Consider the following 18,193-nt stretch of genomic DNA (forward strand, 5'->3'; position numbering starts at 1 on the left):
GCGTAACATTTATTATACTTAGAAGAAAAAAATTGACATGAATGCATAAAAAAAATTGTTAAATTAGTATCTACGTAAATTATTTATTTATCAAATGTTTTTATCATTTATTAAATGATTTTATTCAATTTTATGACAGGGAGAAAATAATTTTTTAATTTTGATCATAAATTTTTAATTAATGCAAGGAATTATTCAACTTAATGTTTAAAAGAATCTGGACGGTCCCTCATACCACTCGAAAAAATGTGTACATTATGAAATATAATTCAGAAAATTATTTCAGGAATATTTGAAAAAAGTATTTCCAAAAAAAAAAAAAGAAAAAAAAAGTTTTCTTTGGTTCACCATAAATTCCCGGATAATAGGACCAAAAAAAAAAAGGCTTACGTTATGTTGTAATATCGACACTACTTAGGAATAAGTTAGTTTTTTTTGTTTCTTTTTTTCTTCTTTTTAGATAGAAAATGACGGTGGTACAGGTGTGACCAGGTAAGCGCATTTTGTACGGGGAATTTCTACGAATATTAAATCAGCTCCGTTATTTTTTAATGAATAATATTTTTGTCAAAAGTTTAATTAAGATACCTTGAAATATTTTACACCGTATATTCAAAAATAGAAAATATTTTTGAGTTTATAGAGTTGTTTTTTTTTTTTTTGTAGAATATACCCATTTTTCTAGGGAATCTAAATGACCAAAATTCCTAAAAGTCAATGAAATTGTTGTTAGTTTATTTAATTTTTTGATATTCCTTTTAAACTCTCTGGTATGCCAATTATTTCGTGACTCGTCGTAGTATGCACTTAGATTATTCAACTCTAAGAGAAACAGGTTGACCGACCGATAAAAAAAAGGAATCTGATAGCTCCATGTTAGTCTTATTATAAAAAAAAAAAAAAAAAAAAAAAAAAAACTCTAGAACTTGAATAGTTTATATAAAATTGACGATGTGTGTACAATGTATTATTTATCGATATATTATAGATACATAAAATAATAATTTTGCGATATAACAACAAATATTAGCTCTTAAAAAGTCTGGAAAAAGAATAATTTATTATTAAAAATTATTATGGAAATAATAAAATACAATTATTCGTAAATAATCAATAAATTTTATAAATAATTAACACAACAATTTCCTACTCACTTTTCCAATAAAAATTGTTGTTTATGATAATAATTTAAAAAATATTTATATACGTTATGTTACATAAATGATTAATTATTTATAAACATAATAGTTAAATATTTATTTTTTATAATTTTATTTTAAAAAGAATAATAATTTATAATAATATAATAAAGTACAAGTGAAACGATCGGGATGATCATTATATCCAGACTGAAAGAACGGAAATTATGTGAAAATGTTGTTTCTTTTATTTGTAGCCAATCATATCAATGAGCCGGTATAAACAGAGATGACTGGTCCAACATCAGTGGACTTCTGAGAAAAATTTGTCGGAACCGTAAACGGTTCCAGTCCTTGGGGCAAAACATTCTTTAGGCGAAGAGCTAGGGGAATACCTTCGAACTTGGGTTGCATTCTAATTGGTCAAAGTTTTCTTAGTGGCGAAAGGGGACATAACAGAAAACGAGAGAAAAAAACATTACACGTGATACTCATTAAAAATTTCTAATCCAATAATAAAAATAAATATAAATCAAAATTAAAATCATACTTTTTACAATATTCATTGCAAAATAATGTAATTAAATAATACTAACGTAACACAAACAAAATTCTATTATATATATATATTCATACAATTACAATAACAATAAAATTGTATAATTTCGAATAATATTTTTAACAATATTTTTCATTTTTATTTTGTCCTCTTATCTATATAATAAACGAATAAATAAAAATCAATAATACATTTACAAAATATAATTAAATAATAAACGCGTAACGCAAACAAAATTCTATTATATAAATTCATACAATTACAATAACAATAAAATTGTATAATTTCGAATAACATTTTCAACAATATTTTTCATTTTTATTTTTTCTTCCTATCTAATGCAATCAAGATCACTTATAATAATTTCGTTATATAAGAAGAAATAAATTCAAATGATATAATAGACATGTTTTTAAAAATTAAATGTAAAAATAAAGAATATAAAGAGATGTAAATGTATAAGAAAAGTAAAAGACAATATCTCCGTAAGAGTGACTTCAATGACAGCATAAAACATGTTGCAGTTTATTCGTAGTCAAAATGACGATGATCAAGTGGCATGATCGACCTCGAAGAGACACATTGAAGGGATGAGAGAGTATTTACGCGGGTGAAAGTAAACCAGTGAACCGGCCATATCTGACTGGAACTAGTTTAATCTATAGCTCATGAAACAAAACCGTATTCACATGAATCTAACATATATGTGCATATAAAAACATATATATATATATATATATATATATTTGTATATTTAATACATTATACATTTATATTTATATATGTATGTGTGTACATTGTGAAATTATGTCCATTAATTATTTAACCTACACATAAAACATTCACAAATACATACATACATTTATACATAAAAAAAGAAGTATTCAATTTCAAAGATTATTATCAATGAATCATCGATCTTTCAACAATTTATTATAAGGTGAAAATATACAGACGTAATTATTAAGACAATTAAAGTTTACTTATAAGACAAATATTAATTTAGATAATGGATTTATTACCTGAAACAATTTCTTTTAAACACAACAACGAAAATATTTTTTTTTCTATTTTTTTTTTGTTTTTTTTTTCAGAATGCACACAATCATATAATATATGCATTATCTTAAGGTTGATAATAAACAAGATAACACAATTACGTAACATTTGGTCCTAATAGATTCTTATTTGATATAAACCCATGCAAGTCTTATCGGTTTTATTACATTGATGAATTAACTGTTAAATGATTTTTGTTTAGTCTGCAAAAAAAAAAGCCACGAGCAAATTTTATGAGAAATACCATAAGTAAACAATTCTTAACGATAAAATGAGAATAATCGTGTAACCAAAACACGTGGGGGTATAGAAGAATTTTATTTACCGTAACTGACAGTTTTAATATATATATATACGTTTGTTTTATCTATTTAAATGTATGTATATGTATGTGTATATAAATAATATGTCAGTTTATTTCGTCAAACCGGAATACAGTTTTATCAGTTGCACTTGATCTTTCCTGATTTATTTACGCTTGGTTGACTGAATAACTATGAACTGAAACTTCCAAATCTTTTTTTTTGTTTTTTTTTCTTTTCTATGGCTGTTTACAGGAAGTACGAAAGTACATTTGATCATACTTCAAATACGCCATTATTAAAAATGTTTCAAGACTAAAACCGACATAAAAAAAGAAACATTATTTATATAAATTATTTATTCGATTTTTAATTTGAAACAAAAAAAAAAAAGAATAAAAAATTCTATAATACGTAATTTTGGTATTGTTTGCGTTTCATAAATTATTTGAAATATATAACTTCCTATCTCTCTTTTGATATTAGGATACCTGTTTCTGCAGTTTCCGGTTGTCCTTTTATACAAGAAAATAATCCATAAATAATCAAATAAATAAACAAAAAAAATTGATGCGAAGATAATGTTTATCTATAAAATACAATAAAGTATCTTTGCTTTATATTAATTTATTCTAAAAATAGAAAATTACGTAAATAAATAAAGTATATCATACCTGTCTCTCTCTCTCTCTCTCTCTCTCTGTAAATCAAATATTGCAAGTCATACGTCAATAATATGTTATTCGTCAAATAACATGATACGCGAGACGTAACATTGAAGGCAGATAATAAGCTACAACTTTTTAATCATAAATGCGCAAATCATTATAATATTTGTGGATTATATTTAGAGAGATTAAGAAAGAAAGATAGAGAGAGAGAGAGCAAAAAAAAAACCAAATACGAGTGGTACATTTAAACTTGTATCTATATTTACTAAATATATATATGTCTGAGTATATATGCGAAAGGGAATTCCAGATGCGTCATGAATTTTAAAACAAGTGTGTATAGACTGTATCTGAAAAGCCATAAAATTGGTTAGAGCTGAGACTGAAAGTAAGATTACACGATTTTTTTTTTTTAATTTTATGCATTCCTTTTTTATATGTGATATCTACTTTACTGAGATATCAGGCCTTTTTGTTAAAAAACAACTCATAAATGTTATTCAAAATTGCTGCTATAGGTACAAAATTTTTTATTAGTCATTTTATTTATTAAAAGTTTAGTAAAAATATTCTTTTTTTTTATTTAAAAAAAAAAAAAGAGAAGAATTTTTTTCATTTTTCAGCTTTTTTATTAATAATTTTTTTGCAATTGTTCAAACAGATTTTAGATAGATAGATATCTATTTAATTTATACCCTATAATAATATTGATAGTGTTAATATTATGAAAATAAAAGATAAATTATTCAATGATTTTAAAAGTAAATATTCAGTAGATAAAATATTATCATTAAGTGAGTCATAATCGATCACATGTAAAAACCATGGCAACGGAATACGAAACAAATAGAAAGCCTTTTATTCATTCGACAATACATGAGTATAGTGTTTCGTCAAAGTTTTTATAATAGTAGTGTTTAAATTATGATAATTATAAGTAATAATATAATTATTAATGACAATTAAAGTAATTTCTACTCTTTAACAATCGTTATCAAAAAACAATGGACATCAAGGACAGTAGCGAAGAAGAGGACGAAGAAACGCGAGATATCTCGCCCTTCAGTAAATTTGACGAAAGCATCGAAGTTCGTAATGCAGAAGAAATTAAAAGTCCAGTTAATTATCCAAGGCCACCGAGTTCAAGAAGAGGTCGAAGAAATTTTACGAATGACGTTCCTGATATTTTGGAGGTTAACTCACCCCGAGAAAGGCGCGAATTTCGAAGGTAACACCTAACTTATAATACTTGAAAAATTCAATATTTAAAATATATAATTATCAAAATCTGATTTTAATTAAAGGTACCCTGATCAAGAGAGATTTAGTAAATCATTAGTGATCGGTAGCGATCCATCAGATAGTGAAGAAACAGATGATGATGATATCCAAGGATCAAGTATTTCCAAACAAATGGAAATGTATGATCCAAAGGAATTCGAAGATCTCAACGTATCAACCGAATTGAAGGAACTCTTTCAGAATATTTCTAGGTTAGAATTTATTCTTTAAACTATAAAAAAAAAAAGATATTTTTTCTAATAGTAAAATAAGAATTAAAAACATTTTTCTTTACTAAACACGATCAGGTATACGCCACAAAAGATAGAATTGAATTATAAATTGGTGCCATTTATTCCCGATTATATACCAGCAGTCGGTGATATAGATGCCTTCATAAAAATCCCTAGACCAGACGGTGTTGAGGATAAAATAGGTCTGGCTGTATTAGACGAACCATGCACGGAACAATCCGACCCAGCTGTATTACATTTACAATTAAGAACCCATTGCAAAAGTGCTAGTGCACCTAGGCAAGCAGTGATAAAAAGAGTCGAAGATGCGGAAAAAAATGTTAAGGCTATAGAGAAATGGATCGAAGATATGAATCAACTTCATCGAAGTAAACATCCGCCTGCTGTACAGTTGACTAAAGCAATGCCTGATATCGATACATTAATGCAACAATGGCCGCCGGATGTTGAAGATCAATTGAATGAGGCGCCACTCGATTTTACCACACTCGATTGCGAATTATCCCGTCTCGTTGATATTGTCTGCCATCTACTCGACATTCCTTCACATGATGGTTACAGACTCGAAAGTCTTCATACTCTTTTTACCCTTTATTGCGAAATACGAAATGCAACGTCACAAAAAATTTGAAATTCCAAAAAATCGAACAAAGCTTGACTTTTATTTTTTTAAATATTTTTCTATTAAAACGTGTAACTTCGAAGTTACATCTCACGTGTGATTTATATATTTGAAAAAAAATTTAATTTTATTACACAATTAATTATTATTTATACTTTGTATGTTAACACTAGATATACCACGATTTTCAGTATATTTTTACCACACTAGTCAAAATGACTGGTATATAAAAAAAAAATGCTTTTTGTAGCTTTCAGTCTTTATTTACTCTTAAAAAATAAATGTTTAACAATAATAGTTTTAATAGATAAATGGATTTATAGACATTTTTAAATAACAAAACGCTTAATTATTTACAGAACTCAAATGTTACATGAAATAGAAATTTTGGTTCGAAAAATGGTTCGACTAGTCAAAATGACTGTTCTGGTATATCTAGTGTTAAATATAATTATATAATTAGCATAATGTATAGTTAAACTAGTATAAATTAAACTACAAGTTTCATGTATCATTTGTATTTTCATAAATATGTATAAAAATGAGATTTTTACAAGAAATGTAACTGTAAAAAATAAAAGTTTAAACTCTTTTCATTCTAAACATAAACGTACAATTTATCGTATTTATTATATAACATAATATCGGAAGAATTTTAATCATTCTTCGGTATTTCACTGAAAAATAGGCTACATTGAAAGTTGTAAATATTTCTTTTAATACTATTAAAACATTGATTGTAGCCGACTCATAAATATACATACATATACACATCCATATATATATATATATATATATATAATAACGTAGCAATGATACGTTTTAGTCATGAATAAGAGAAAAAATGTATAAGGAAAAGATATAAAAATTATCAACTCTTATATTATCAAGTATTCAATTCTTATAAAAATGATTTGACCTATATAAATAATCAAAAAAATACATACAAATAAATGATGTACATACAGACAAATTACACTCATATGTATACGTATATATAAATATAAACTATATATTTGAAAAATTAAAAATAAATATATAAATATTAATTACGTGATAAAATAAAAAAAACAAGATGGCTTCCATTAAAAAATGGTTATCAAAAAGACGATGTAGGGCGAATGCAGATTAATGGCCGTTTATCTTCTAATTCACTTGAAGTAAATATAAATATAAATATAAAAGAATCGTACTTCCCCCTTTTCTTTCCCTTTCCAATGTACAATAATTACTATCCCTTCCACAATAATTTAGTTGTGACGCATGCGTATTTTATCTCTCTTTTTCTCTCTCGTTCTCATTCGTATTCTAATGATAAGAAAGTGAGGTTATACTTCCGTGTTAGCGTAAAACAGATGATTCAATGTATACGTAGAATCACGTGGCCTATACATGTGTAGTATGAATAAAGCATTATCTCTATTACTCATGGTTAAAAACCAGTCAGTATATCGTTTGAAACTGTGTCTTTAATATTGTACTCATTGTGAGGTTATTTTTCTCTTAATAATTATTAAACGTGTAACCTTTTTTTTTTATAAAGAACAAATATAAAAGAAACAAATATATATAATATATTTTTTTTATAAGAAACAAATATAAAGTCATGAAAATTGTGATATTAGCTCAATAGCAGCAAGTGAAGTGGAAATGTAAAAAAAGATCATTAATTATATACGATATAAAATGACGGACAGTTCAACAACAACAATAACTGATATTAATATTGGAATAAACGACAGCATAAGTGATGTGGATCAAATTGATATCTGTCATAGTGACGATAACGAGGAAAGATTATTAAAACCACGAAATAATTTTCCTTCATACTCAAAACGAGATATTAGTGTTAGATTTCGAGTAAGATCAAATTTATTTTACATACAAAGAAATAAGTGGTTTTTTTTTATATTTATTTCAATGATATTAATTTTTTTCATTTGTTTTGAATCAAATTGTATTCTTTTTATTTTTGATAATGATTATCTTAATCTTATCTCGTATTCAATATTAATCCTTTTTTTAAATTTGTTTACAAATAACGTTTACGGTAGTCTTGAAAGAGATAAATTTTTATAATTTATCTTTTCTTTTTTTTGATCACAATTTTTGAACATAATGATAAATTTTTTTATGCTTAATTGTTTTCTGCATTTTTATATATCTTTTTATTCATCGTTATCTTTTAATTGTTTTGAGAAAATATTATATCTATGAAATTAACAAAATTATTCGGTGGAGTAATTATTTAATTATTGGAATATGCTTGTTATATTATTAAAAATTTGGTTCTTTTTTTGTTTAACAGAATATCCTACACAATGTTATTCCTTCGTCCAATCTTATGGAAAGTCTTATTAATCGACAAACAAGAAAGATTTATACTGGAGATATAAAACCAGGAGCTACTAATTTTCTTTCAACTAATTATGAAGTAATTTTTTTTTTGTATCTCTACAAAATTTATTATTATTATATATATATATATAGTTTTAAGTAATAATTAATGTTAATCTTTTTTTTTTTTTAATCTAGAGTTTGGATTATGATCCTTGTGAAAACTACCTTCTTCAGGACGAGGAAAGGAAGAAGGGTTACAAATTTGTCGTTAAAAAGAATTTTGCAAGATGGTTCATCTTTTTGTTAATTGGAATTTGTACTGCCTTTATAGCATGTTTTGTAGATATTTCAATAGAACAATTATCAAATATAAAATATGGATATTTAAAAACTTGTATCCTTAATTATTCAAATTTTTATATGTGTGTTTTTTTTTTTTTATAATATGTACCAATACAAAAGATAAATTTTCCTTAACGTATAATAACAGATGTTGATCATTGTGTAGTTAATAATTGCTTATGGCTACCATATTTATTATGGTTAACATCTAATTTAATACCAGTATTGATAGGCGCTGTTTTAGTGTCCTACGTTGAACCTGTTGCAGCTGGTAGTGGCATTCCACAAGTTAAATGTTATTTAAATGGGATTAAAGTGCCTCGAGTAGTACGAATTAAAACATTAGCAGTTAAAACGATTGGTGTCATTTGCACCGTAGTTGGTGGATTAGCTGGAGGAAAAGTAATATCGATGAATTCTTTTGGCAATTTATTTTAATTATAAATTAAAATTTATCATTACATTGTTTATTTTATATTAATAAAAAAGGAAGGGCCAATGATACACTCAGGAGCGATAGTTGCTGCTGGAATATCTCAAGGGAAAAGTACAACATTTAAAAAAGATTTAGGAATCTTCAAATATTTCAGAGAAGATCACGAAAAAAGAGATTTTGTATCTGGTGGAGCAGCCAGTGGTGTATCGGCTGCTTTTGGTGCACCAATAGGTTTAAAATATTTTCTAAAATAATATATCTGCATGTTAACAAATACCAGTATACATTTTTATTTATGAATCAATATTTTAGGTGGAGTTTTGTTTAGTATCGAAGAAGGTACTAGCTTCTTTAATCAAAGTCTAACATGGAGAACATTTTTTGCTAGCATGATAACCACTTTCACGCTGAACATTATTCTTAGTACTTACCATGGACATCCTGGTGATCTTTCTTATCCAGGTTTATTAAATCTAGGAAAATTTGAATCCATACCGTACCAAATTTATGAAATTCCATTATTCGTGGTAGTTGGAATAATTGGTGGTGTTCTCGGTGCTTTGTGGAATCATATTAATTACAAAATTACATGTTTTCGGTTAAAATATATAACACAAAAATGGTTAAAAGTAATAGAAGCTCTTGCAGTAGCAATAATGAGCGCAACGATGGGATTTTTGATGATATATTTTTTGGATGATTGTAAACCCATTGGACAAGATCCTACAAAGTTTCCTATTCAGATGTATTGTAAGGAAGGAGAATACAGTGCAGTTGCTGCATTATGGTTTCAAACACCAGAAAGTAGTGTAAGATCTTTATTTCATGACCCTAAAGGTACATCATAATAATATATAACATATTTTATAATTAACTTTTGAAATGCTAGAATATTTATATTCTTTCTTTTTCCATAGGCTCCCATAACGATATTACCTTGGCTGTTTTTATTATTCTTTATTTTATCCTAGCTGTTTTTACATTTGGATTATCTATGTCCAGTGGACTTTTTATTCCATCACTTTTAATTGGTTCTGCCTGGGGTAGACTTATTGGATCAGCATTAGCCAAAATATTTCCAAATTCCGTAAGTATTTCAATAAACTTTGGAGTACGTACTGTGATTCTATAACATTTATCTTTATTTATTATATCTGCAATAGGTGTTATTAGATCCTGGAAAATATGCTTTGCTAGGTGCTGCTGCACAATTAGGTGGAACCGTTAGAATGACAATCAGTTTAACTGCAATTTTAATTGAAGCAACTCAAGGGATATCTTTTGGTTTGCCCGTGATAATAGTTCTTATTTTGGCAAAATGGGTCGGTGATTTCTTTAACGAGGTAAATCATTTTAAATTTAATTAAATTTAATAATTGTAGAGTATTGGGAAATAACCTAATAAGCACAATGCTCAACATTGTCAATATTTTCTAAATTTGGGCATATATTTATTAACTCTAATCCAAAATAGTCTACTATTAAGAAATACTACAATAAATTATATTGATTTATTTAAAATTCCAACGTTACTACTAAGCCAAATATTATGAATTCAATCAGAGACTCTAAAGGTCAATTCTCTTTACCCTCCCATTCTTATATCCTCTTGCAAACATCAAATTTTCAGCCCCATTGACTGCGTAGTTGTGTGTGTGTGATGTTGACTGTTAATGTAAATTTACTTAACTATATTGCTACATTTTTCCTATATAAGGACTTTTCTACCCATTTTTTTTACAAAGGAAAATCTCAAAGGAGTAAAAAAATAAATATATTTTTATAATAGGTAATCATAACAAAGCATATTAGTAGAAAAATATTAGTATATGATATTAGATGTTAATCATAGATCAAATTGACGAGATTGTCACATGAATAAAGATAAAGAAACTAAATGAATTAAAAGGATCAAAGAACGATTCAAACCATAATAAAACAAAATATAAATACGAGTATCTAATAATGATTATTCAACAGGGCATTTATGACATTCATATACAAATGGCAGGGATACCATTACTACCTTGGGAAGCACCACCATTGTCAAATAATATATATGCTAGTGAGATCATGAATCATCCTGTAACAACTTTCAAAACTGTTGAAAATGTCGGACATATTTTAGAACTTTTAAAATGTGTTACGTACAATGGATTTCCTGTGGTAGATCCTCCAAGTAGTGATCAGGTAATTTTTGAATTTATCGATCTTTTTGTTTTTTATAAATATATTTTTAAATAATTCTATAATTCTTATTTGATAGATAATTATGCTTTTAATATTATTTTAAATGTTGTCAGCCCTATATAGAAACTTATGGTCGATTTCGTGGACTAGTTTTACGTTCTCAATTAATAGCACTTTTACAAAACAAAATATTTAATGAATACTCAGAAACATGGGAATCATCTATGAATATCACACTTTTTCGTCAAGATTATCCACGATATCCAGCTATCCAAGATGTACAAATAACAGAAGAAGAAAAAACATATACAATTGATTTAAGACCATTCATGAATCCTTCTCCATATGCAGTCATACATGTTAGTATATATATATATATATATATATTAATTTTTTTTTTTAATAATATTTTAGATAAAATAATGTTCTATATAAAAATAATGATCTTTTTCAGTCTTCTTCATTGCCACGTATTTTTAGACTGTTTAGAGCTTTAGGACTCCGCCATTTACCTGTTTTAAATGACGTGAATGAGGTATGCAATATTATACATCATGTACACTAATTGCCATAACTTAATCTCTTGCATTATAACAATGTGTGAGATTCGTGATTCGTTTTACAGTCAAAACATAAAAAGCACAAAATACAGCACAGACTTTAGCACATAGTTATGCGCATTAAATAAATAATGCAAGAGGTTAATCGAAACTAGACAACAATATTAATTATATTAATACTACAGGTAATTGGGATGATCACTCGAAAAGATATTGCCAAATATAGAATATGGGAACATAGAGGAAAAATGGGATTAGATGAACTTTTAATTTATGACAAAATTTAATTAGAAAATAATGGATAAACAATTTTTTATGTTGTACAAACGAAATTAGTCTCGAATGGGTATTCAAGATAATAATTTATTTTAATAATTTTTGTTTGTTTATAAAAAGTACAAACATACTTTTTATGAGATTAATATAAATTTTATCAAAATGACATAACAAACAATCTATATAAATGCTCAATATATATATATATATATATATATATATATATGTATATATATGTATATATGCAGATATATTTGTTAAGTCAAATTTAATTGTTAACAAATAATTCCCAGCCGAGCCATGACCACAATTTAAAAAATAAATATACTGGAATAATAACTAATAACAAAAAGAAAATAATATTCGAGCTGAGGAATATACATAATTTATTTACATGTGCAAATGTAGGAAAGTATGTTAATTTATTTTTCTTTTTGTTGTACTGAGATGATAAATCTATCTGAAACAAACAAGACAAAAAAATATTTATATCTGTATATATATACAGAGTGTTTTGAAGCTCTTTTGTACAAACGTTGTGAGTAAATTCTATATAAGAAAAATAAAGAAAAGAATGTTATTTAATTGAAGAAATTAACAGAAATAAACAAAAAATTTGCTATGTGATGAATAATATCTACAGCGGTGTCAAATTTGTATTTGCAAAGGCGAGCAACATTTTGAATAGCTCTTATTATTTATTTAAATTGTATTCATTAATTAATATAATCATTGAATACAGTATTAAATGATCTGTGTTTATATAGCATTGTTTTTTTTATTTTTGATCGTAAAATACGCTCACAATGTTTATACAAAAAATCTTAAACACCCTGTATATAACATACATCTTCTTGTATATATATATATGTATAGTTTTTTTATTTAGATTGCACAAAAAATGTTTGTATTCCATATATTTATAAATTTAATTGTAAGAAAAAAAGAATTAATTAAGAACAAAAGTGATATTATTTTATAGAAAGAAACATTATAAATATGAATTATTATATTTTTTAACAAATCGTACAATTTATTATTTGTATGCAATTATGCGTATTCATAAGAAAACAATTGATTAGTTTAATAGAAAAAGATTTAAAAAATGTATTTGAAAATAATTAAGAAATAAAAAAAGAATCAATCAAAATATCGTAAATAAAAGAATTAAAAAGAAGTTAACCTTTAATTCGTAAAATCGAATAATAAAAAATATAAACAAATTTATAGTTACATTACTTTGATTAGTCGTACTAAGTTATTTTGGGAACAAATGACCTTGAAGCAACGCTACCTACGTAAAATGGAAGAATCTATCTCTCTCTGATCTACAATAAACTCCAATTACTTGGTATTTTTTTGCCGAACTATACCAGTTTAATAAGATTGTCTATTGCCAAACATATTGTATCGATAGTTCGATATTTAATATCATTTTTTTATTGTTAATAATTATTTAAGTTTATTCAATTTATTCTTATATCGTGTATATTTACTTGGCACTCTTTTTTGAAGTAAGTAATACAATAAAAAAATCTTTTATATCACAATCTATACGCAAGTCATAACCTTATTTCCTAAAAATGTTATCACTACATATCCGCCATTGTTATGATCGTTTCAACGATGTTTCAAAGCGGGAAATTTTAAATATATAAAAAACGCATACAAATAAAAATCATAATACTGCTCTAATCAAAAATTTATAATTTGAATTAAATCATTTTGATATAAAAAGAAAATATTATAAATAAAATAAATATTAACTGAATTCTCATAATATATATAAAATGTAACGAGTCTTATTACGTATATTAACACGTTGCAGAAAATGACGGTTATAATCGTCCGATTTTTGATGATATATAGGCAAATGACAAAATGTGATAATTTTCACTTTCAAATATACAACTGACGTTCAATTTCATGTGATAGTCATAAATAATTGAAAAAAAATGTGTTTTTGAGTACGATGGTTAAATTAAAAGTGTGTGCGGCAAAGTGTTAAAATCTAGTTAAAACTTTTAAACAAAAATCTAAACAAAATTACGAAATAATTATTTTAAATAAAACATTATATTCTTCGAATGAAATAAAAACTCTATTGTGAATTATAATCATAACTTAAATTCTTAAATATAGATATACGAAAATTATGCGTCTTAATGTCAAAACTTTGTCGTTTCTTAAAGGAAGAATAACGACCTTGGAACTCTTGAGGGATAAGATAGAGCGTCTGGGATCAGGAAATATCAAAGGAGAAAATCAAAGTAAGTGGAGGGAAGAAACAGAGTCGGGGGCTTCCCCGTGGGTCGATCGTTCGTTGAAAAGGAAATAAGAAGAAGAGAGAATAAGAAAGAAAGAGAGAGAGAGAGAGAGAAAGAGAGAGAGAATGAAAAAAAGATAAGAAGAAAAGAAAGAAGGAGGAGTGGGAGGAAAATAAAAGAATAGAAAAAGAGAAAAGGCGCCGTCCTCCTAGTGGTCGTCCGGCGAACATCTTCGTGCATTTTAAGACGCGGCCGGTGGCCGGTCAATAGTTTCCCGGTCTCTCTCTCTTTCTCTCCTTCTATGTTTCTCACTTCTCCTTGTGTCTGTAACTCTCTCTGTCTCCCTTTATCTCTCTTACTCTCTTCGGTCGTACACCTGTCCGTCGTGAAGTTGCAGACGGAGAGGTAGGAAGGGGTTATGGTCAATAAACGCAACCACGTCACACGCAGCCTATCGGCGACCCCGCTTGGCCCCTTAAAGTGGCCCCGAACGAAAATCTTACATGTAGACCGATATTTCCTTTTGTGCGTTTGTCTACAGAATATCTTAAGAAAATTTAAATCGATTTTCATTTGGCCGATATTGACAGATTCTGTGTGTCTGGAGGATTGTACGATTGTGAAACGAGACACGTGCGCGTGCCGGTATTAACAAACGGTGGGTTCTTCCTACGTTTACGTGGATTTACCGAATTGCGTCCGCCATTGTTGTGATTGTGAACATTCCAGAGAAGACGGCGTTTCTTAACTTGAATGCGCATGCGCATTTTATGCTTGACTCAACGACGCTCTTCTTTCGAATTTTCGGAGACGCGACACACACACACATATACATAACGCACGCACGCCACCATACTACTACTACACTACTATTCTACCCGACTACGATCACGAATACGGCATATAAACGGGTGTCGCGGCGTGCGCGCGCCCGCCCGAGCATTTCGAAAATCTCATTTACCGATGCTTTTTTACGCACGTGCTTGCAACCCTAATTTTACACCTGTCGCTTGCGCTCGCGCGCGCCCGCGCATTTCGTTTTACGCATTTTTATAATTATACATTTAAAAACGCCGGGCTAGTATTTTATTTCTTTCTTATTATATATATTTTTTTCTTTCTCTTTCTCTCTTGTTTCTTTTTTTTTTTTCGTTTCTACACGCAAGAAGGAATCCTACCACGCTCTTACCCTTTTCTTAAAGGATCGTTGGCGTTCTTAATGTGCGCGTCCTCTTATTTGATAAGATTTTTATATCGAGGATGTTATTTTTTAAACGCGATTATCGATTCTATTGATAGTTGAATTTTAAACGATATTACGAATATATTGTATAAATGTAATTTAATGTATAATATTTATTTGTATAAATTAATTTCACATAATAATATCGATTACGTTTTAATGTATTTGATGATAAAACAAAGTGAATTTTTGTTTTCAGGATAAATGTCATATTTGGAGATAACTGCAGTTCTATATTATTGTTGGACATAAAGGTGTTTACAACAATCTGGGATATAGCAATAAATAAAAAGGAAGTTACACTGTGTAATTGAGTGGACGTATATGTCTAATATATATTTTCTGAAAAATTGTTCTTCTAAATTTTGTAAAGATGACAAAATATATTAATAACGATGTTTGTTATTTGCATAATTGCGTGTTATGCCAAAAGCAAAGAAAAAATCTTACCTTAAAAAGGTAAGGGAAATGCGAGAGTATAGACGACAAAAACTAATGTCTGAAACAGCGGAGGAACGTGCTTTGAGATTATATACATCAGCTGAAAGAATGAAGAACGCCAGAGCTAAAGAAACAGAAGAACAAGCTGCGTTAAGGAGAATGCAAGAAGCTCAGAGAATGGCCAGGCATCGTGCTAAGAAGAAGCGTTGTCTTGATGAAAATCTAGCTAGAGAGATATCCAAGATTGCTGAACTCTCTAAAATGCCAGATGCAGCGACCATTGCTCAAATGTCTGAAATGAATATGAATAAAATATCTGCTGAATTGAAGCAAATGATGGAAAGAGGTAAAGTTCCCGAACACATAGTACAGATGGCTCAACTTGCTGAATTTAGTAAAATGACTGAATTAAACAAAATGTCACAAGATATGGCTAAGAGATACGAAATGGAGAAGATGGCGGAATACGCCAAAGCAACGGAGTATGTAAAAATGCAAGAAATAGCCAAAATGAACGAAATGGTTAAATTGTCAGAAATGGCTAAGTACAATGATATTACAAAGATAAATGAAATAGCCAAGATGAATGAAATGATTAAAATGTCACAAATGGTAAAAATAAATGAAGCGCAAAGAATGAACGAAATAGCCAAGTTAAACGAAATGGTTAAAATGTCAGAAATGGCTAAGTACAATAATGACTTAACAAAACTCAATGAAATCGCACAAATTAATGAAATGGCTAAAGAAATAGCGAAAATGAATGAAAAAACTAAAATGAATGAAATGATGAAAATGGCTAATATACAAAACGATATAGCCAAAATACCGGAGTACTCGAAGATAGCCGAAATGGCCAAATTAACGGAGTTAGCTAAACTTAATGAAATAACAATAACAAAATTAAATGATCCACCACCTCCGCCACCTCCACCAAAAGTTGCTGAAATTCCAAGAATTCCTGAACCTGTGATTACTGTGCCAAATCCAAGGAATTTGCAAAATGTTCAAACTGTTCAAGTAGCACAGGCTAGTCCATCTAGTACGATAAACTTTCCGTCTGTGCCTGGCCAGGGTAAATATGCCCAATTACTGGTTATTATTGAAGAACTTGGTAGAGACATTCGCCTCTCGTATGCAGGAAGTCGTAGTGCCGCGGAACGTCTGAAAATGGGTATACAACATGCAAGGATTCTAGTACGTGAATGTTTGTTAGAAACTGAACATAATGCGCGACAATGATCTGTCAATGAACTTAGCTGTTAGATTTTCATCAGATTATTTTTTAAGGTGATAATATGTATAATCCATTTAAGGCAGCAGATTATTGATTTTGTTCAAACAAAAAGAAGGAGGTTTATACAAGTCACAAATAATATATCTGCTGCTATGTATATTATGCCATCTTGCCGATATAAGCTTAGTACCACTTTGACAATGAATCAAAATGCATTGTAATGAACTGCTTGTTTCAAAATATTATGCAATCTGATAAATACTTATAATGTATTTGGTATATTAGATTGTCAAAGAGAAGAACTTTTGAGACGGTGATATATTTAAGGCTTATAGTATATATATAATATTATTAATGTTAATTTGATTATTTCTTGATTTAACTGTAAGTATATAACGTAACGATCTTCAATCGTTTAGTCATAGTTTAGTTATGAAATTAAATAAAAGATAGGACGAATTTTTAAATCAGGGGAAATTTAAAGGTTGTTTTATTTTATACAAAAAAAATGTTTTACGTTTTTTGCTGTTTGGGTCTGGTAAAATAGAAATTTATAAATAATCTTTAGATTTGATTAAATTCTCGAATGTAGAAAATAGTCTATAACAAACTAGAAATGATGTGTAAACTGAAGAGTCTTCTCACTTATATTTTATATATAAAAAATATTTTATTGCAATTTTGGTTAATATAACGGGTAATAAACGATAATTACCTAATAGTATACGTACGAGAAGAAAATTGAAGAAACAAAAATGTACCTACGAGAAATATAATCCTTGGACATAAATATGAGGTATTGCTCAATAAAGTCTCAGTTTTTTTTAAATGTCTTCTCTCTTTTTCGTCACGTTATTTATTTCCAACAAAAATACGTCATAAAATAAACATTTCAATTTGTATGTGTGTGTATGCATATATGTTGTGTATGCATATATGTATGTATGTATGCTCGTAGTACGTACGTACATATA

General features: G+C 27.9%; 3 protein-coding genes and 1 long non-coding RNA gene across 7 annotated transcripts; 3 read left to right on the top strand and 1 right to left on the bottom strand.

The window, feature by feature from the left end:
- The first annotated feature begins 4,591 nt into the window (after nucleotides 1–4,591).
- Nucleotides 4,592–6,646, top strand: IFT46 (intraflagellar transport 46). The gene is made up of 3 exons (XM_015320335.2): nucleotides 4,592–4,958; nucleotides 5,035–5,223; nucleotides 5,320–6,646. Exons 1-3 carry the CDS (start codon nucleotides 4,735–4,737, stop codon nucleotides 5,894–5,896), a joined length of 990 nt encoding a protein of 329 aa, XP_015175821.2. The 5' UTR covers nucleotides 4,592–4,734; the 3' UTR covers nucleotides 5,897–6,646.
- A 539-nt stretch (nucleotides 6,647–7,185) lies between these two features.
- On the top strand, nucleotides 7,186–12,798 carry ClC-b (chloride channel protein 7). The gene is made up of 13 exons (XM_015320408.2): nucleotides 7,186–7,430; nucleotides 7,479–7,747; nucleotides 8,196–8,321; nucleotides 8,423–8,621; nucleotides 8,718–8,971; nucleotides 9,059–9,236; nucleotides 9,318–9,842; nucleotides 9,923–10,092; nucleotides 10,169–10,348; nucleotides 10,986–11,195; nucleotides 11,309–11,554; nucleotides 11,650–11,730; nucleotides 11,941–12,798. Exons 2-13 carry the CDS (start codon nucleotides 7,574–7,576, stop codon nucleotides 12,040–12,042), a joined length of 2,445 nt encoding a protein of 814 aa, XP_015175894.1. The 5' UTR covers nucleotides 7,186–7,430; nucleotides 7,479–7,573; the 3' UTR covers nucleotides 12,043–12,798.
- On the bottom strand, nucleotides 12,408–13,470 carry LOC149030902 (uncharacterized). The gene is made up of 2 exons (XR_016178142.1): nucleotides 13,330–13,470; nucleotides 12,408–12,491 (listed from the first exon to the last, which is right to left on the bottom strand). It is a non-coding gene; the product is annotated as an uncharacterized LOC149030902 (long non-coding RNA).
- On the top strand, nucleotides 13,406–18,048 carry LOC107066104 (uncharacterized). 4 transcript variants are annotated; one of them, XM_015320405.2, is made up of 3 exons: nucleotides 13,406–13,545; nucleotides 14,224–14,301; nucleotides 15,741–18,048. In XM_015320405.2, exon 3 carries the CDS (start codon nucleotides 15,965–15,967, stop codon nucleotides 17,222–17,224), a length of 1,260 nt encoding a protein of 419 aa, XP_015175891.1. In that variant the 5' UTR covers nucleotides 13,406–13,545; nucleotides 14,224–14,301; nucleotides 15,741–15,964; the 3' UTR covers nucleotides 17,225–18,048. The 4 variants fall into 4 exon arrangements, with proteins under 4 accessions (XP_015175891.1, XP_015175892.1, XP_015175893.1 ...); XM_015320406.2 differs by lacking the exons at nucleotides 13,406–13,545; nucleotides 14,224–14,301 and adding an exon at nucleotides 14,308–14,956; XM_015320407.2 differs by lacking the exons at nucleotides 13,406–13,545; nucleotides 14,224–14,301 and adding an exon at nucleotides 14,308–14,703.
- Nucleotides 18,049–18,193: the final 145 nt, after the last annotated feature.

This window comes from Polistes dominula, unplaced genomic scaffold (assembly GCF_049000335.1).
Source record: "Polistes dominula isolate Pdom_NZ unplaced genomic scaffold, Pdom_raw_medaka contig_20, whole genome shotgun sequence".
In the NCBI taxonomy this organism is placed as follows: domain Eukaryota; kingdom Metazoa; phylum Arthropoda; class Insecta; order Hymenoptera; family Vespidae; genus Polistes; species Polistes dominula.

Coding starts and splice junctions, on each gene's coding strand:
- ClC-b (XM_015320408.2), top strand. CDS start 7,574: ATGACGGACAGTTCAACAACAACAATAACTGATATTAATATTGGAATA. Junction 9,843..9,922: donor TTTATTTCATGACCCTAAAG/GTACATCATAAT, acceptor CTTTTTCCATAG/GCTCCCATAACGATATTACC. Junction 11,555..11,649: donor CTCCATATGCAGTCATACAT/GTTAGTATATAT, acceptor GATCTTTTTCAG/TCTTCTTCATTGCCACGTAT.
- LOC107066104 (XM_015320405.2), top strand. CDS start 15,965: ATGCCAAAAGCAAAGAAAAAATCTTACCTTAAAAAGGTAAGGGAAATG.
- IFT46 (XM_015320335.2), top strand. CDS start 4,735: ATGGACATCAAGGACAGTAGCGAAGAAGAGGACGAAGAAACGCGAGAT. Junction 4,959..5,034: donor GAAAGGCGCGAATTTCGAAG/GTAACACCTAAC, acceptor TTTTAATTAAAG/GTACCCTGATCAAGAGAGAT. Junction 5,224..5,319: donor CTCTTTCAGAATATTTCTAG/GTTAGAATTTAT, acceptor AAACACGATCAG/GTATACGCCACAAAAGATAG.